The sequence below is a fragment of the Balearica regulorum genome, chromosome 1 (assembly GCF_011004875.1).
Source record: "Balearica regulorum gibbericeps isolate bBalReg1 chromosome 1, bBalReg1.pri, whole genome shotgun sequence".
NCBI lineage: Eukaryota > Metazoa > Chordata > Aves > Gruiformes > Gruidae > Balearica > Balearica regulorum.
The window spans coordinates 101,779,278-101,799,175 of record NC_046184.1 but is presented as its reverse complement, the minus strand read 5'-3'; the positions used below and the strand labels follow the sequence as shown (position 1 = coordinate 101,799,175).

The window sequence follows — 19,898 nt, the reverse complement described above, 5'->3', positions numbered from 1 at the left end:
GCATGGGGGGGATTTTTTTTTTCCCTTTGTGTAACAGGCATTGGTACCTTCTGGGGTGAACCGGGGCTCTGGAGACCTGGTGTCAAGTGACCGCCAGTCGGTAAAAAGGTTTGGCCTCCACGAAATGCAGCCTGAGCCATGCTCAATCCCATTTTTTGCTCCTGCTTCCTGCTGCTGTCCCCTCCGCTGCCCATTCACTAGATGCCCTCAAACACCTAACCACCACCATCATTAAAAATAAAGGATAAAGCTAGGCAATGGCATCATCAAGCACCTCAAGACGCCCTGTAAAGCAGCACCACTGGACATAGCAAAGACTAGTCCTGGTTTGGAAGAGGCTGGGGTCACCCCGGGGCTGTGGGGAGACCACTGCCCCAAAATACGGAGGGACAAGGTGGGCACATAGGCAAAGACTCCAGGTAAAGGCTGGAGGCTGCACCTCAGGCTGCAGTGAATGAATGCAGAAAAAGGCTGGGAAAGAGAAACCAGGGCTGAAAAAGGCTGGGGAAAGCCCCCCAAGGTCTCCCCCGGGGCACAGACCCTGAGCCGGGCCCACATACCTGCCAGGCTCCCACCCAGGAGGCGGCTGCCCCCGGCTGGGGGCCCAGCCAGGAGGAGGGAGGCTGCTCCTGAAACTAATGAACAGTTTCAATAGAAAAAGCAGGGGAAATGCTGAAAGCGCCTTTCATTTTCACTTTTTTTTTTCGTAATAAAGTATTTCACTGCCATGTGGTGACTTCATTTCCATGTGCCTGCTTCATTTCCGAGTTGACTGTTGTGCCTCTGAGAGCGCCAAGAAAGAGACAACCCCGAAAATGAAGGAAAACACCGACCTCCTTCCCGGACTCCCAGCCCTGCGGCCCGGGGACCAAACCCTCCGCCTGCGCAGGGTTCAGCGTGGCCGTGACAAAAAAACAGCGGGCCGGGACGACAGGGAGAGCTGGGACCCGCCGAGGGACGTGCAGGGCTCCCGTGGGAGCGACATCCCCTCAGCCCGGCGGCTATAAAGGCTCAGCTCCGCTCCGCATTGCAAGGAGGGGCCTAGCCCGCCGCCGGGCCGGTCGCGCCGCGGAGGGGCAGGGCCTGGCGCAGGCGTCTCACGCAGCCACCGGTGTCGGAGGCCTGTGGACCCCCCCGCCGCACCGGATGTCCCCGGGAAGCCGCCTGCTGCTCCCGCGGCGGGGCAGACCCCGGCGGCCTCTGCTGGAAGGGCTGGCCGCGTAAGTACCCGCTGCGGCCGGATCCTGGGCTCGGCCTCGGCCGGCCCCGCCGTCCTTCCCTTCCTCCGCTTCTCCCAAGCCAAAGGGCCTCGCCGTGAGGCGCAGGAAATCCTGAGGAGGAGTGTGGCAGGGGGCACCGCTGAAAATCCCCGCTGGGATAGGTGGCTCTGCCTGTACGAGCATCCGCTGTTGTAGCAAGGCTGTGGGTCAAGGCCAGGCAGCGCCCAGGGCCGTTGTGCTTATGGCCTCTGCCAAGCCCTGCTAAAACTGACAAGCTCAGCCTCGCATCATCCCCGGTGAACAAAAGCCACCGGGAACTGATCTAACCTCCTTGTTCATGCTGCGGCCTGCACTCCAAAAAGTGGTGAACATGGGTGCGGTCACGTAACCTGTGTGTATTTCATCAGGCCTGCCCTAGCTTTTTGGTCTTTGACCCAGTTACGATGTGCATCGTCAGGGCTGGGCTGCCCAGGAACTGGTGCACACTTACTGGTGGATGTCTGCAGCCAGAGGCCTGTGGGGAAGCGTGTGCTTTGAAGGAATATATCTCCTTAGCAAGACGCAGGTGCTAGGCCAGGTATCCAGCCTCCTGGAGCTTAGCAGTAGAGGCTGGTACTGAACTGGGAAGTATTTTATTTTCAATCTCACTCTCTTTTTTTCCATAGTATTTTCTGCATTGAAGCAGTCCTCGGGCAAAAATTGTGTCCTAAGGCGATGGAAAACTACGTGGCATCGATGGTGCTGAGCGCAGTTGGTGACACGCTGGGCTATTACAACGGGAAATGGGAATTCCTACAGAGTGGCCTGGCCATCCACAAGGAGCTGGCGGAGATGGGGGGACTTGGCAACCTCAGCATCCAAGGTTGGAAAGTCAGCGATGATACGGTGATGCACTTGGCCACGGCTGAAGCCCTGGTAGCTGCTGGGAAAACCCCAAATTTAGAGCACCTCTATTCCCTGATTGCAAAGAACTACAAGGAGTGCATGAATTACATGAAATGCAGAGCTCCAGGTAACCTTTCTATAATGCTGTCTGGGCAGGGCTGTCCTCTGGCTAACACCCCTCCCTTTCCTGCTGCTTGGAGGCTGACCCTCGATTTCCTTGTGGCTGTTTATAGCGTTAATTGTATTTCATATAAAGGCAAAAGTTTTCCACACTCAGTACCTGTTTCAGGATGAACTAAGGAGAATAGAGTAAGGCAAGCTGAAGTGGTTTGGGCTTCTCTGAACTAGATGAAAAAATGATTGTTTTGCCCACATTTACAAAACATTCTTACAGGCGTGTTTGAGGCCTGGCCTTGAACTCAGGAGAAGGATGATGGATTTTGCACTGGGGATGTGTCTTTTCCTGCACTCGAGGGGTGAAAAATGCAAATTAAACCGTGTATAATGCACGCCCTGAGATGCTGTGTTAAAGCAACACATTGAAACAGAGAATTAATATAGAACTTCTCATAATTGCCATCCGTTACACATAAAATATATTTCAAGGCACGAAGATCATTGCTTGGAATAATTAAGTTTATTAAACACAAAATCTACTTTCAGCTAGCTCCACATGTCTACTTCTCTGTGCCACGTTCTGAACCCTGTACTTCCTTATCTCTCTTTTCTCTGCATAGACACAATGGTCATTATCTCGAACCCTTTGAGCCCCACATTGGGCGCCAAAAAGGACTGTCGTGGTTTTACCCCAGCTGGCAGCTGAGCACCACGCAGCCGCTCGTTCACTCCCCCCCATCAGGATGGGAGAGAGAACTGGAAAAGTTAAAGTGAGAACACTTGTGGGTTGAGATAAAGACAGTTTAATAGGTAAAGCAAAAGCCGCGCACAAGCAAAGCAAAGCAAGGAATTCATTCCCCACTTCCCATGGGCAGGCAGGGGTTCAGCCATCTCCAGGAAAGCAGGGCTCCATCATGTGTGTAACAGTTACTTGGGAAGACAAACGCCATCACTCCGAACGCAGTTCCCCCCCCGCCCCTTCCCCCAAGCTCCTTATAAACTCAGCATGACGTCATATGGTATGGAATATCCCTTTGGTCAGTTTGGGTCACCTGTCCTGTCTGTGTCTCCTCCCAACTTCTTGTGCACCCTCAGCCATCCCGCTGGCAGGGCAGTGCAAGAAGCAGAAAAGGCCTTGGCCCCGCATAAACACTGCTCAACAATAGGTCCACAGAACAAAAACATCTCTAAATTATCAATGCTGTCTCCAACACAAATCCAAAACATATCCTCACACTAGCTACTATGAAGAAAATCAATCCTCTCAGCTGAAACCAGGACAGGTGCCGACTTTGGGTCACAGGCAGCGGGGTCCAGCAGTGCATGGCAGTATTTGGGAAGCGTGCCTTGATGGGCTGCACTAGCCAAGCTGTATGCAACATATTCCTGTAGTTCCTAGTAAACCCAGGCCTGCTGACCCAACTCTTCCCGAAAGACCCCTTCTGTCTCTGCGCTCATGGCCCAGCCTCTTCTGGATGCTAGAATTCAACTTAGATCAGAGCTACTGAGGCTGGGCCTCTAATTTGACTGGTGCAGGCAGTGTGAAGTACCCAGGAAACACTCAAATTCAGCAATCCTATGCAAAGTTTATACATCAAAAATAAATTATTTAGATATGCTTATTTGGAGAGGCCAGAATATATCAAGAATGTTCTGGCTTGACTTTAAACATGGGAAAGGCCAAATCCTGCATTGCTGTCTTAGGGCCACTGAGCACAGTGTGACAACTGTGCATTTCCAAGGTAAACCAGGTTGGAAACTCAAGCAGGAATTTATTCTGCTTACCTTTCCACAGTGACCTCCTACCCTTGTGTAAAAAACTAAACTGTCAGTATTCTTTAACACAGATAGTGTCAGTTGTTGGAGTAGCCTAATTAATAAACTATTTAGGAAGGGGTAACAATGCTTGCCAGGATAGCAGGAGTTGGCAGGTTAAACTTCTGAGAGACTCACTGCTGTTTTGGCAAAAGAGCATCTTTTACTTCTCCCAGCTGATGGAGTCTGCCAAGGTGGACTAACCACAGCTGGCAGTGAGACAGCACCTGGAACCTGTTTTTGCTTCAGAAATCTAAGCTTGGTGACTGAAACTGAGATGAAAAGGAGCAGAACCTAAAATTTAAATGTTAGTAATTCATAGCTAAGGATAATAGCACACCTGCTGCAGTCCTTCCGTGAGTAACTGAGATGCAATATGCCCAAAAGCAGTTCCCATTTGGAAGCGAAGGATTTTAAAGTAAATTTGCTAAGGACACTAATCAGAGTGACAAGGAAAGGTCAGGTTGTCTAGCTAAACAAAGAAATGCAACTTCCTTAGTGGGTCCATAGACACTCAACCTTCTAAAATTTTGGGGGAAGCGGGGAAACTAACGTGGAGAAAAATGGAAGTCTGTTGGGAAAGTTCTTGCAACAGTGTTCTGTAGTGCTCCTGCTGCAGCCACAGGAAAGATCTCTGAGAGCTTAAATCCTGACACTTAACAGTTAAATGTCCACTGATGTGCTACCGAAGGGAATACCTAATCCATATCCTGAAAAGCTGTCTGCAGTCTGGAGTCTCCATGCCATATTGATAAATCCTAATGATAGAAGTTGCATGTCAATAACTTCTTTTAGCAGTTCAGAGTAAATGGATTTTAACTCAGAACATAACCCAAGGTGGTGCTGTTCTGGCCAAAGCAAGCACTCACCAGGGAATTGCAGCCCTTAAGGCTGAGAATGGAAAGTTGCTGCTGCAACTTTCATGCAGCAAAGAGATTCCCCCAGAACAGTGGGGGAAAGTCACATTGCTCACCCACGCAAGGGAGTCCAGACCTGAAAACCAAAACCCGCAGTAACAAAGGGATTCCCACAACGTTTTGAGTCACCAGACAGCGACGGCAGGGTCCCTGAAGCATTCAGCCCCAGGAGAGAACTCACTGTCTTAATTCAATGGCAAATTAGTCCCTACATCCATTATTGCTATTCGTGATGTGCTGCAGCCCCAAATTCATTGTTCATTGCAGATGATGAAGCCAATGAATTAAGTAACACAAGCATGGCAATATTTCTTTTTTCATGGTACAACTACATTTGCCTGCGCAGCTCTCCAGGAAACCTTCTGTTTCAAAACTCTGTCTTTCAGTCCAAGTTCTCTCCCTGTGGAATTATTTACCACTGTGGTGGTGTTTTAGCTGACCTTTTATATATGTATTGACGGATCCCAAACAACTGTTACTGTCTGTGTTCATGAAGAGTCTAAGTAAGCGGAATGGAAGGCTATTCCAGAAGTAGCACCCAGTTGTACTTGAAACTTTCTCAGGTTGTCTTTCTTCTCACACTGCTTTTTGCTTATATGTCTTCTTTCCTTAGACCATTACCCTCCTCGGGTTACTTTTAGTTTCTTATTGTAAGTACAAAGGATCCCTAACCAGGATTTGGTGGATTTCCAGAACAGAATTTCCTGATTCAAAAACTCCTACAGCAGTTATTTTTTTTAAACCCATTTTTAAAAAAAGACCTGGCAATGTGATTTCAGCTTAGTCTTCCTAAATCGGCTTTCAAATGTTTTAATATTTTAACTGTTTAAAAGCATGAGGATAACACTTGTAATACTTCATAAATCACAAGAGTTTTAGCTGTTCTATACTAGTTTGTTTTACATGGTTTTTCTTCATTTCCAGGTTATCACTAGTCATCTCCTATGGTAATAAGCACAGGTTTAAAGCTGCAATTAAATTGTTATTGCAAAATAACCACTCTTTCCTTACAGTTTAAGACTTGTTGTCTTCCTCATTTACTTTTGACTACAGTTAATACAAGAACAATCTCACTTTTTATCAAGGACTGAGTTGCCTGCTCTCAACCTGCTCAAACATGTCCTGAAGAAATGTCTTTCTCACAGTTCCAGCAAGATTACAGAGTTCGTTTTGCTTTTGTTATGCAGATTTTCATTTTAAGCTACCCTAGTCCCTTTGCTCTCTCCCTTTCCCCTTGTCTTCCTGGCAGAAGGTCTCTTTTACCAGGAACATACGAGTAGTGTAGTCAGCACAGTTTTTGAAAAACATGGCTTTGTTCGACAGGTTCTTTTTAATGTCCTATTATAGGTCAGAAGTGCAATGCTTAGTGTAGTTAGATTTTTGAAAAAATGCATTAATTTTCTGTTAGTCATCATAAAGCTGGAAATTATATACTCTTAATGATTTTGATTCTGTGATTCTATGATACACAGCAGCCAGCACTGAATTAATAAACTACATGAAAAGCAGATTTAAAGGCCTGCACACATTCCCACTTTGAGACACCACAAAAACAGTCTCCCTGGCAGCTCAGTTGGAGGTTGGTGGCGATCACTCCTGGCAGAGCCCCGTGCTACCCACACCAAACGCTCTGCCTGCTGCTTCTTCCTGCAGAGAAACACGGCCCCACAATTTTCACTCTGTAAATCACTGGGAAGAAGGATGAGTAAGGAACGTCTGGACTGATCCAGGGGTTGCCTGACCGTGTGGCACCGCAAAACCACTAGGTCTCATCTACTGGGAAGGGTGTGATGGTGGGGTCATGCAAGAGGCTGGTGTGTCGGTACAGCAGGCATGGATGAGACCGGTGAAATAGTAGGTCTGCTTTGTGCCTGGGTCATGCTGTGGGGAATTCACAAAAGCCAAAGTGGCTTGATGTTGTGGGCTGTGCTGATCAGCAACCCATTTTTTTTTCCTGTGGGGGAGACTTGCATAGGCTGTTTCCATTCTCAAAGTTGATTTCAGCTGACAGGCTTGCGGGGCAAATAGCCTGACAGCCACAGGACCGAGCTGCTTTTTTAGTTTGAGACAACCATTCATGGGGAGCTGGTCCACCCTTTCATACTATACAGAGGGCTGTATCCTGCCCTGATCTAATAAGCCTATAATGTAACAACACTGTCAGAAAAGAAATACGCTAAAGACACTTAGACCAGAACTATGAAAAGGATCCACGTGACCTTATTCCTGACAGCAGCCGGCCGTTATTTATTTTTAGCATGCGTCCAGAAGCCAATCTTAAAGCTGTGCTTGGATGTGGAGGTGTTTTGGTTGCAAGGGTGCTGTCAATGCTGTGTGCGAGTAAAACAGACTGCCGTGTACCAAATCCTACTGCCAGTGTATACGTGAAAGTGCAGAAGTGAGCAGCTCTGCAGAGTACTTAGTGCAGTACCTAGCTGTGATTAGCAAGCTCCCAGATCATAGTGATCAAATTGCACCAAAGGTAATCGAACTGTAGAGTTAAGTGAAGTTTCTAGACCAGGCTTCTTCCTTGCTACTCTGTTCTACTTAGTTTGACTTTTAAAGAAACAAAGCACCTGCAAGTTCATCAGCTACCTGTCCCGGTTAGGCAGCAACGTATAGGAGCAACGGTCTAATTCTGGGTGCATGAGCATGTCAGCTACTGCTGTTACCCCGTTTGTCTGAGAGAGGACTAGGCATGCTGTGGTTGGAAGACTAGTCTTTTGAGTCCACTTTTGCTGTTGTCCAACACATTAAAACTTAAATGAAGCTGCTTGAATCTTGCCCTTGATTTACTTTTCTGCTGGAAAGGAAGTATTTAAGATTTGGCCAGAAAGGAAGACTAGGAGAAAAAGGCACGTTAGAAGAGAATCAAAGATAATTTCATGTTTCAAACCTACGTCTTCTTCCTTGCATGCAAGTATTTGGGCTTAGCTCTCAAAACTTTGTTTCATGGTCTTGGCTGGGGAAGCTGGCTGGGCTCTGAAATTTGGGTGTGTTTGTGCAGATGGCTTTATCCTATGAATGTGCTGGTCTAACTAATGAGTTTCTGAAGAAGCAGCACTGGAAGGAGCAGAGTAATTTCTTTAAAAAGTAAATAGCAGAACTATGAAAGAGATGGAAGTGGGCAATGAAGAGTTATGGGGTGGCTTCCCACCAGAAGAGAGGCAAAATTGGACTAGGGTGTCAGCTCGGAGCAGGAGAAAACTGAGGAAGAGGGACAAAGTATATAGAGTCTTGAATAGTGCAGAGCATGAAAAGTCGTTATTTCTTGTAATGTAAGAATTAGAGGGGAATTTAAGGAAATTGGCAAATAGCAGTTTAAAACAAGAGGAAATGCATTGCATAACAAAATCATGGCTTTGGTTGCCGTGGGGTGTTAAAGGAGTCTGAAGGCACGCATGGGTTGCAGCTAAGGAGACCAGTTCCTGGTGGCTAGGTCCACTGAGGGTTATTAGACACAGCATTATGGATCCATCTTCTGACTCAAGCAGGCTGTGCCCCTCTGTCTGCTGGACGCCAGGCAGATCTTCTTGGGGAAACATTGTACTTGCCTCATTTTTTATAGTCTTTCCATAGTTATGTTAGTGGCTGTGTTTGGAGACAAGCTAGTGGGTTGGACAAACCTTTGGTCTGACCTCATACAGTTGTTCTTCAGCTTATTGAAGAGGAGTACAGTAAAGCCAGTTATGCAGACCATGTTGTGGTTAGGGAGATACAACATTTATCGCTTTCTGACAAACTTAAACTGCAGCAAGGGAGGTCTGGAAAACATTTTGTATCAGCGAAGCAATGGGAAAGAGCGTGTGGGGTCACTGTCTTTAAAGGGTCCTGTAGAGAGGCTAAACAACTGTCAGGAAAAAATGCAGAGGTACTTCGGCATGCCTTGGATCAGGGATTGACATGATATGATGGCCCTCCAAACCTCCTTTATATTTATATAGGTCTATCTAGATATATGTGTACATCTTATACCTAATATATATAGTATATATGTTTAATAGATAAGTTATTAAATAACATGAAATGTAAATATAAACAATGTAAACTACATAAATCAGCAGTGGAATGTTTTTTACTCCCCTAGACTTTTTAATTATTTTCACAAACAGGAATTGTCAGGTCTGCTTGGGAATACGAAGGGTGCACGGGCAATTTAAGGCAAGAAATGTATGTGAGCAGACAACTGATGTTCTTACAGAGAGGCCTTAATCCCTTACAGAGAGTAATGCTTCCTTCCCTGCTGCCTTGCCTGTCTTCCCTCAGTTCTTGAGCTACGTGACCCTGTTGCCCATTGATGCGCATTTCTGTTTCTTTGTTTTCTCACCTTTCTTCCTCTGTCGGGCTGTGCTGCTCCTGTCCAGGTGCCACGTGTATGGAAAATGCGCTGAAGCTGGATCCGGGGCGGCCGGACAGCTGGAGGGCCCCGTTCAGCCCCAGGGGGGGAGGCTGCGGGGCTGCCATGCGCTCTATGTGCATCGGGCTGCGTTTCCGCCTCCCCACTGAGCTGGACACCCTGGTGCAAGTCAGCATCGAGAGTGGCCGAATGACCCACCACCATCCCACTGGCTACCTGGGGTCCCTGGCTTCAGCCCTCTTCACGGCTTTTGCAGTGAATGGTGTCCCCCCCCCAGCCTGGGGGAAGAAGCTGCTGGATGTGCTGCCACAGGCAAAAGCCTACGTGCGGGACACCGGCTTCTTCGTGGAGGAGAACATGGAGCAATGGTGAGCTGCACTCCTGGCACTGAGTTTTGTTAAAATAAACCTCACGTATGAGAGTGCGAGCTCTGTTTATACTTCAGCTTCAGTAATCACATTATGGTAAACTCCTAGGGCAGCACATGCCTGCTGTGGGATTGAATCGATTCAGAAAGTCTCTGAAGTCCCCCAGGGGAAAAATACCTCTAACTTTTTTTTTTTTTTTTTTAAAAAAAAGGTCATATTGTGTTTGGGTCATGTAATTGTGACATTTTTTGGATCCCGTATGAGATAGCTAGACTTGTCATCTCAAGCATCCGTGATCTGATGAAAGATGGGAAGCAAGGGTGGGGAACAGCACCAGGCTGAGGGCTGAGCTCAGTTTGAAAGTTATAACCAAATCTGGCTGCAGATTCAGTGCGGGTCTGTGTGCAGGGGCACTCACACACAGGGGCAGAGGTACTCTGAATTTGGGAGGATGACTCAGTTCTTGCTCTGAGCCTTTGAATCCTGTGCAGCATGACAGCAGCAGGTGCTGGGCTGCCTTCTCCCATGTGGCTGGAGGAAGGGGAAATCTAACTCACTAAAACATGTCCTTGTGCCTCTTCTTGTAAGTCATGTCCCTGGTTTGACAAACGGAGGATGCCCTCCATTTTGCTGAGCCATCGCTCCAGGCTCTTGACAATGCACACTTTCAGCTGGTGCCCAGAGCGCCTGCGGGGAGCTTGGGTGTATGCTTCTGCCGTGGGACGTCTCTTACAGCCCCTCCATCTTGTGTTCTGCAGGCATTACTTTGAAGAGCAATGGGAAAAATACCTGGCGGAGAGAGGCATATCAGATGGGGTCTCGCAGCCCACCTTCCCCCCTAAGTACGGCGTGGAAGAGAGAGACTCGTTCTACACCTCCCTGAGCTATGACGGCTGGGGAGGCAGCAGTGGGCACGACGCCCCCATGATCGCTTACGATGCGCTGCTGGGCGCGGGCGACTCCTGGGCAGAGCTGGCTCACCGGGCTTTCTTCCACGGGGGCGACAGTGACTCCACTGGCACCATTGCGGCCTGCTGGTGGGGGGCCATGCACGGCTTCCGGGGGGTCAACACCTCCCTCTATGCCCACCTGGAGTACAGGGACCGCCTGGAGCAGGTGGCCAAGGACTTGTACAGCATCGCCTAGGCAGGGGGGCGGCACTGCCTCCCAGGGGCGCGCTTACCCCGCCTGCCGCCCCTCGCTTGCTCGAGGTTTTGCAGACTTGGTTTGCAAGGCTGCTGGATCGAAGCAGGCGAACGTATGCCAGAGCCAGGCCTTCTTTTTCTGTTTGCGTGTGTTGGCCTCAGCGGGGAGGCCGTTTTGCAGCTAGCAGCTTGGGGCTTGTGGGCAGTGGGTGGGGGGGAGCAGATACAAACACCTAATGTGCGTCTGTCCCTTGAGCAGCTGAGCCCCGAGACGTCCCTCCTCACCAGCATGGCTGCACATCACTTGGTGCTCAAGGGGAGCAGGAGCACCCACAGCAGCATTGCTGGCGATGCTCCAGCAGCAGGACAGGCAGCAAAATCCCCACAGGCCACCCCAAACCAGGGTCCTGCCCATGGAGCATGCCAGAGGGGGGGGTCACGGACGCACGCCTGGCCACAGGGAGTGCACGTGGGCTGGCAGAGATGCCTCCCAGCAAACCTGTGGGTGGCTAGCCCGTGCTTGCCGCCCCATACTGCTGATGGGGAGTGCCAGGGACACCACTTCCCATCTAGCACTGAGCTAAAACCTCAAAAAAAAAGCTAAAACCTCTGCTCCTTGGCAGAGGGGTTATAGCAGGTGTGACCCAAGGCAACCTACTGGGGCTGGGGGATGCATACTGTGTCCAGGGACAACAGAGTTTTCTCATACAATTATTTTAGCAGAGAACTTTTTTTTTTTTTTTTTTTGGTTTAAATGAATATGGGAAAAACCCAAACCCAACCCAACAGCTGCGTCGGCAGTGCATTTTGCACAATTTCACAGCATTTTTGCTGTAGAGTTAAGACTGTATAACTCTACTTCTCTAATTCAGTTAACGGGGGGGTTCAAGACTACTGACCAAACCCTTATTCAAGATACAAGTTGGTAAGGAGAAATAAAAGATTGCTTTTTTTTTTTTTTTATATATCAACTTAAGCAATTTCTGTAGTGAACTATATTCTTCTGCTGGCATCAAGGTTACTAAAGAATATTTGCTTAACATTTGCTATGGATAATTCTATAAAAAAATATGTTTTTTCTTTAAGTCCAGACTATGACACAGCAAAATACTTAATATTTTCAGAGTGATTTCAAAAATGGTGTATCCCATTCAATAAATAGAACTGACACACCTCTCTTAAATGTTGTATTCTATTATGGGTTGAATTAAGGGATGGGAGGGAGAAGTATGAAGAGCCTGAGGGTGCAAGGTGTCTGCAAGCTCCGGCCTGCAAGAGAGAGGAGACACGCTGCTGGGGCGGGAGGAGAGCTGCTGTATCAGGGAACGGGGTGGTGGGAGATGGAGAGGCTGCCTAAAAGGGGGAGTGGGCCCAGGAGCTCACCACTGCTTTGCATAGGGAGAGCGCATAAAGGCACAATGAAAGCTCAAATCTGAAAAAAACCAGCAGCAAGAGGATTCACAATTTCAACACAGTTTACTACAGTTCTCAGGTGTATTGTATAAAACATGTTTTAGTGCAACATAGTACAAAGTTTTTGTTTTTTTGTTTTGGTTTTTTGTTTTTTTTTTTTTTTAAAAATTCCCAAACATCTTTCCACATCATGCATGGATAGGGTATCTCTCTTTCTTCTCGGGTTCGTTACAGAAAGTTACAGCGGAGAGAGTGGTTTGAAAAGCTTTGTGTTAAAACTTGTTACAGGAAGAGTCTGCCTTATAAAAACAGAAGATTGAGACTGGGCAACACACTGCCAGAGCAATGGAGAAATGTCACCATCAAGGTACATTCAGGGATCACCGTGGGAGCTACTTCCCAGGAAAGCCTGGGCTCAGCACAGGAGCTGCCAGGCTGGGAAGGGACCCGTTTCGGCCAGGGGGACGGGGGCCACAGGACAGCCCCCCAGGAGAGCCCCGTTCTGGGGCAGACAGGCTGGACAGAAGGAATGTGGCTCGGACGCAGCACAGTGCTCTCCCGGGAAAGAACAGCTCCTGCCGACTGCATTTTCTCTTTTTTCCTTTAAAGCTGAAATGAGTTGCAGCTCCTGGCCGCGCACAGTATGTACAGGAGATACTACATTTACGAAACAATACCCACTGGCTGCAGCTGCTGCTGTTTGCGCCTTGGTTCTTCATTTCCATTCACTTCTCATCCCACTCCTCTCTTTGCAGACGCCTTATCCAGAAAGGGAAGACAAGTGTGTGGGTGTGCGATACATATATATAGAGGAGTGTGGTATTACGCATATGCTGGGGTCAGTAAGCAGTTACGTCTCAAGGAGGCAGACTTTGTGGAGGGATGAGTGAAATTTGGGCTTCCCAGCAGAAGAGGAAACCAATGCCGTTCTGGTGGAGGAGCAGAGGCGGCTGACTTCGAACGCCCAAGCGTGGGACAGTCCATGGTCACGTGGGTCCTCTCCCACGGCCAGGAGAGAGGATACACAGCGCAGATTTCCCACGCGAGGCTTCATCACCTCTGAAACATCAAGGCATCAGGGTCTAACCGACTAGTGCTACAGAGCATCTGCTGAGGTCCCCTTCTCTTCACAAAGAGCAGTCCAACCCTCCTGAAGAGGACAACGGCTGTGGGTACGGCACCTCTCGCACACGAGGCAGGGAGGTTTGTGCCTGTCCGCCCTGGTTGGCTTCAGCCATGCTGCAAAAAAATAAATGGCTGGATTTGCCGGGAAGACATCAAGGAAGACAACAAAAGGCCATTTTTGGCAAACATTTTCTTCCGCCAGACATAACACTTCGGGCATATAGGGGAGGAGGCGGTTTCCTCCACAGGACAGGGCAGGGGTACTTGGCTTTAGAGGGTACGGGCGCTCAGGTGCCCCACGTGGCGAGAGCCCTGGTTTGGTTCGCAAGAGCCATATCTTTCACAGAAAGAACAGCATTTCTTGCCACAGCGACTGCCTACGACAAGAGCAGGTGACTTTGCCAGGAAGGGGAGCTTACGGAGAAACGGTTTCTCCTCCTAAAGCCCCAGAAACAAAAAAATGGCAGACGCACGCACACGCGCAGGGGAAGATATGTCTCGGCCCAAAGGGACAGGAAAGGCCCCGAGGTCCCGACATGGTGCAGGCTCTTTGCCTTGTCCAAGCTCATGCCGGGAAGTAGTACAAGCTGCAGGGAAACTTGTGCCTCGTGGTGATTAATGTGTCCCCACTGCATGGCATGGCTACAACTGGACTCCTCAGCTGAACCATCCAGGGGCTGTGAACCCAACCCACGGAGCTTCCCCTTTCCCCCTTGCTAGAGTCATTACTTTGGTCATGTTGAAGTCTTCAGAGACTGGATCCAGCCACCCATCCCCAAGCGACTGGGGCACAGAGGGGACCCACCTCATCAGAGGTGGCAGCATGGACACCAGGGAGGAGCATGACTCTGGTAAGCTGGACCGTACAATGACCCTCTTTGCTACCAACAAAGTCAGGGCTTTCGGGCGTCCTCCCTCTATCCCCCCTTCAGTTCCTGGAGACAAACTAAATTGCTTTTGTCCTGACCGCAAGCGCACTGAATATTCAGTCTCTCCGAGACCTGGGAACACTCCCAAAAGGTGAATTGCTCCCTCCTGAGAGAACAGTTAGATGGAGGCAAGAAGATGCTGAGGCTACAGTGAGTCTTTCAGATGGACCTCCCGATAGCCCAGCTAACACCTCCAGAGGTGTACCTGGCTTTGTCTGTTTTGGAAGAGGGAGGAGCTAGCTCAGCACACCTTGGGAAAAGACCTTCTTCACCATGGCACCGAGTCTGAAGCGGAGAACCAGTCTGTTTTGAAAAACATAATGTTTACTTCCAAAGAGATCGTCCCAGGATCCCAAACGACCCCTAGGAACTCCTCTCTGTGTGGAGGGCGGGGGAAGCCTACAGTTCTTTGAGAGACCGAAAAAGAAATGACAACAAAGAAGTAACGGCCCAAAAGACAGCAACTGATGGGAGCAAAATTAATCCGAGAGGAACATCCACTATGTACACAAAGCGCAGGGACCCTCCGTCTGTCGGGGTGAAGGGGTGCGCTCCAACAGGCGCTGGAGGAAGCCTCAGACCTTCCTGTCCCCGCTGGCTGGGTGCTCTGCAGAACTCGGCCGCCACGTCGGAGCACAGACGCTGAAACTAATGAAACAAGAACAACAAAACCCACTCTGTTCCTTAGGGTTCCCGGTGTGTCTCTGCTTCTCTCTCTCTGCGCATCCCCTGGGGTGCCTCTGCCTCTTTAGTCTATGGTTCCTGGGTGGATGCTGAGGACTGGCGGCTCTAGGCAAGTGGGAGAGTAGTTGAGGTGAGGCTCTTTGATCCACAGCAAGGGGACCCCGTTCTTGCCCTCTGAGTTCTTGCTGGAGTTTCGGCTCTTGAACCGCACCAGGAGGATGGTGATGATCAAGATGCCGAAGATAGGGAAGGGGTAGAAGAACACAAAGTAGAAGAGGGCATCGTTGGAGCAGATGACAGACTGCAGGGTGGAGCCTGGAAAGAGACACAGGATGGTCACATTTCATGGCTTCTCTGCAATGCTGGGCCTACAAACTTCTTCAGAAACATAAAAAAACCAGATGCTCATTAATCTGTGTCAATGCAGGAGGTGTGGCTCTGAGAAAAATACCAATACTGGAAAACAGAGCAGCAGCAGAAAGTTATCGCAGGGCATGTTTTGGCTTTATCCCCTGAAGAACTTCATGAGTGCTAGAGAGAGTCCTCCCTGGTGTAGCTTTTACGATATCTTATATAGCGGAGAGCCTTGCAAGATGTTCATTCCCTCAGTGGTAGTGCACAGAGGCAGCACCCCAGCATATCTCCCCTAAGGGCTCACAAAACTCTTATGACCTCAACTATCTCTGGGGCCTCTAAACTATCTGAGGACTTCAAGAGTTCCTGGGAGAAGACCCTTGTGCCACAGCCTGCACCCTTGTGCAGAGCTAAGCCAACTTCTAGGGTGTTTCCCAGTGGGAAGTGTTAGACTCCAGTGGGGGGCAATGTCTGTCCCCATTGACTCGGGACACACCAGGTTGTAAGTGTTGGGTGGGGGACGGCAGCCCCAGCACAGAACTAAGTGGAGCATGGATGCTCAAGCCCAAGCAAGAGCCTGGCTACGAGCCATCAAGCTAACTGGAAAAGCAGCGGCACCACAGACTTGCCCCAGTGCAGGTGAGTCCCAGTCCCACCAGCTCCTTGGCCTTTTTATCTTGGTTGAACCGAAGATGCAGGGGATGCCAGGGCCAGGCCCAGGCCCCCACAAGGGTCATCGCCTCTTCTCACCTGCATCCTGCACGTGAACGGCGACCGTCCCCGACTCCTCCTCCGCCAGCCGGTACCACACACCATTGGGGTCTGCCAGCCACTCCTCCACACGGCACGAGTAGTTGCCTGTGTCGGCGCCACCGGCCTGCAGCACTGTCAGACGGAAGAGCACCGCTGAGAGCCTCTGGAAGCGCAGGCGGCCCTCCCAGCGACCGGCCTCGGGGCTGAAGATGGCATCGAGGCCCACGCTCAGCACCGCTTCCCTCTCCTCCTCCTCCTCGTTGTCCTCCTCCGCGTGGCCGCCCGCCTCTTTGGCCCGCAGGTTGTACCACGTCACCGCAAAGTGGGACTCTGGGCTGGAGCGGGACAGGATGCTGCAGTCCAGCGGGAAGGACTCCTTCTCCTGCACCGTGAGGTTGGCAGTGGACGTGTCCACCTGCAAGGTGGGATCTAGGATGACAAAAAGGGAGAGGTGAGTGCTGAGCAAAACGCCATCAAAGCCATCATGCCCCAGCACAAACTGACTGTCACGACTCCGGTGCTGGGTGCGATCCAAGCAAATCCCAAAGGCTTGACGCAGCCTGCCAAGTCCCATGGGTACCTCTGTGGTCAGGCTGTGTAGGCACAGCATCCTCACCTCACCACACACCCTCGGGCACAGGGTGAAACAGGAGCTGGCTGCGAGTGCCGTGCTATCTCCCTGTCCATGCAGACCCTCGCACCAACTAAGGGGCACGTGTGCGAGAGGAGAAAGCTGCTGCAGCTCATCCAGACGCGCTACAAGAACATGTCAGGAAATACCAAGGCTTGCTGCACGTGCTGAGGAGCAATGTACTACTGCTCCTCAGCTACCGGTGCAAAGAGCATTGCACAGCATGCTTATTTTTTATAACTTTGAGAGCGTTCAAAGGACTTGAAAATCAGTATGACAGAAGATGAGAGAATATTTTCCAGCAATTTGGGAAGTTATTTAGGTAAGAGGTTCCTCCATGGAGATGTCCTCAGCACAGACACAGCAACGACACTTCCAAAAGACTCCCTCTCTCATTTTTTTTCTCTAGCACTTGCTGCAAGGCTAAAGAGATGTTTTTACCTAACTGAGATACAGCAGCCAGAACCCAAGATGAATTGATTAAAGGCTGACTTCAAGAGCAATTAACATTTGGTTTAGTCATCTTGCCAGGGAACACATACTCCAGGGATCGCAATCAGTCTGGATCTAACCTATCATTTAAAGATTAAAAAGCCCTTTCTGACGTGCGAGCTGAGCAGGAAGGGCAAGCCGATAGCTCACCGAAGAGAGAGGCGCTTTCTCCTCCAGCAAATTTAGCAGGGCAAGCCCTCCCTCGCGCAGAGCCCGGGTGTCCCTGCAGGAGGGGGCTGCTGTCCCCCAGCTCTCATCAGCTGCTGGGCTGCTGTGCCCAGCGGGGCTTCTCATTATAGCACCTGCCCTACACTTCTTAAATGGTCCCATAAGGAAAAAATCTTCATTAAGGCCAGAGCTCTTCAGGCCGTCAGCAACACGAGTGTTTTCAGTTCACATCTTCCTCAGGAAGACTCCTGAGCAGAAACAGGAATGAACTAAGTCCTGAGGTTTCGGGGACTACTGAGGTAAAAAGGAGGAAGGGAAGGAAACGGTTTGTCAAAACCAACACAAAGCTCCCCCCCACCTCAGCAGGTTCAGTAGAAAGAGAACTGCTGTCTGAAGGTGCTGTGAGGTTTCTTCCCTCTTTTGCTCATGATTATAGTCCTGAAAGATGAGCATGGAGATCCTCACTAATGAGACATGAGTCACAAGCAAGTTTAGTCATTTTGTTAAGTACTGGCTGCTATGAAAGAAAAACAAACAACAACAAAGCACTTTTAGAAAAAAATTATCTTGAATTAGTGCATCCCCAACTTGCTCTCTTCTTCCCACTCCACATCCTTCCGCAATTTGAAATGAGCCTCGAGGATTTCCCCTGCTGTTCCTTCCCCACTCCGTCAGGGCTGGCAATTCTCAGCCAGCTCCGTTGCAGAGTTATGAGGCTAACACCTGGCTGGAATGGGCAGCACAAAGCACCACAGCGGCACTTGCAGAGCGCTTGCTTTACATGCTGGAAAGTACCCAGCAAATGAGGACCATAACTGTTCCTGCTGTGTTCATAAGTGTGGGAATGGCAACTTTCCATTTGTGGATACTGAAATTGTAAGGGACCTGCTGCACCAGCTGAATGTTCACAAGTCCGTGGGGCCTGATGGGATTCACCCCAGCGTTCTGAAGGAGCTAGCCAATGTTATGGCAGGACCCCTCTTGATCATCTACCAAAGGTTTGGGGAGCCTGGGGAGGTCGCCGCTGACTGGCAGCCTGTCTAACATTGACCAATCTACAAAAAGGGTGCAAGGGAAGACCCAGGGAACTACAGACCTGTTAGTCTAACCTCAGTTCCTGGAAAAATTATGGAGAAGATTACACTGGGTGCTATTGAAAGTCATTTAAAGAATAATGCAATCATCAGGCAGAGTCAACATGGGTTTGCAAAGGGAAAGTCTTGTTTAACTAATTTGATATCCTTCTATGATAGCGTCACCTGCCTAGCGGGTGAAGGGAAGGCGGTAGATGTAGTTTTTCTGGATTTTAATAAGGCTTTTGATACTGTCCCTCACAGCCTCCTTCTGGGTAAGTTGTCCAACTGGGAGACAAGCAGGTTCATGGTGTGCTGGGTGGAGAACTGGTTGAAGGGTAGAGCTCAAAGGGTTGTAGTGAATGGGGCTACATCTGGCTGGTGACTGGTCACCAGCAATGTTCCTCAGGGCTCAATTCTAGTGCTAGTCCTGTTCAATACATTTATCAACAATCAGGATGCAGGAGTTGAATGCACCATCCACAAACTTGCTGATGATACCAAACTGGGAGGTGCTGTTGCTTCTCTTGAGGGACAAGAGGCTTTGCAGAGGGATCTATATAGACTGGAGCATTAGGATGACATTTAACAAGTCCAAATGCTGGATTCTGCACCTAGGATGGAGTAACACTGGACACAAGTACAAATTGGGAGAGGAGTGGCCGGAGAGCAGCCCTGCAGAAAGAGGTCTGTGGGTGCTGGTTGACAGCAGGCTCAGTAGGAGTCAGCAGTGTGCCCTGGCAGCCAAGAGGGCAAACCGCGCTCTGGGGGGCATCAAACACAGCGTAACCAGCTGGTCAGAAGACGGGATTATCCTGCTGTATTCAGCATTGGTGCAGCCTCACCTTGAATACTTTGTGCAGTTCTGGGCCCCACAATTTAAGAAGGATGCGAAGGTCCTTGAATGTATCCAGAGGAGAGCAACAAAACTGGTGAAAGGGCTAGAAGGCATGTCCTGTGAAGAGCGGCTAAGGACTTTGGGCTTGTCTAGTTTGGAGAGGAGGCTGACATGCGACCTCACTGTGCTCTGCAGCTTCCTGAGGAGGGGAAGTGGAGGGGGAGGTGCTGAGCTCTTCTCCCCAGGATTCAGTGACAGGGCACGTGGGAATGGTTCAGTGACAGGGCACCAGGGGAGGTTCAGACTGGACATCGGGAAGCGTTTCTTCATTGAGAGGGTGGTCAAACCCTGGAACAGACCTCCTACAGAGGTGGTCAATGCCCCAAGCCTGTCAGTGTTTGAGGCATTTGGACAATGCCCTTAATAATGTGCTTTAACTTTTGGTCAGCCCCGAATTGGTCAGGCAGTTGGACTAGATGATCCTTGTAGGCCCCTTCCAACTGAAATTATTCTATTCTAGTCTAGTTTAGTCTAGTCTATTCCCATTCCATCCCATCCCCAACCCTTTCAAACTGGAGTTTGCTCCCTGGTTTGAACTTCTGTAGGACTTTTTT

At 49.6% G+C, this 19,898-nt stretch overlaps 2 protein-coding genes across 3 annotated transcripts in view; one reads left to right on the top strand and one right to left on the bottom strand.

The window, feature by feature from the left end:
* The first annotated feature begins 800 nt into the window (after positions 1 to 800).
* ADPRH (ADP-ribosylarginine hydrolase) lies at positions 801 to 12,007 on the top strand. The gene is given in 7 exon segments (XM_075768928.1): positions 801 to 860; positions 862 to 1,011; positions 1,014 to 1,130; positions 1,132 to 1,220; positions 1,886 to 2,232; positions 9,319 to 9,679; positions 10,438 to 12,007. Coding segments are annotated over 7 exon segments (1,497 nt in total). The 5' UTR covers positions 801 to 815; the 3' UTR covers positions 10,826 to 12,007.
* Positions 12,008 to 12,281: 274 nt separating this feature from the next.
* Positions 12,282 to 19,898, bottom strand: part of IGSF3 (immunoglobulin superfamily member 3) — a 100,855-nt gene continuing 93,238 nt past the window's right edge. For both annotated transcript variants that reach the window (XM_075768904.1, XM_075768914.1), the window contains 2 exons: positions 16,080 to 16,511; positions 12,282 to 15,290 (listed from right to left, as the gene is read on the bottom strand). In XM_075768904.1, the coding sequence (XP_075625019.1) occupies positions 15,040 to 15,290; positions 16,080 to 16,511 (683 nt within the window). In that variant the 3' untranslated portion in view covers positions 12,282 to 15,039. The remainder of the gene's footprint in view (positions 15,291 to 16,079; positions 16,512 to 19,898) is intronic.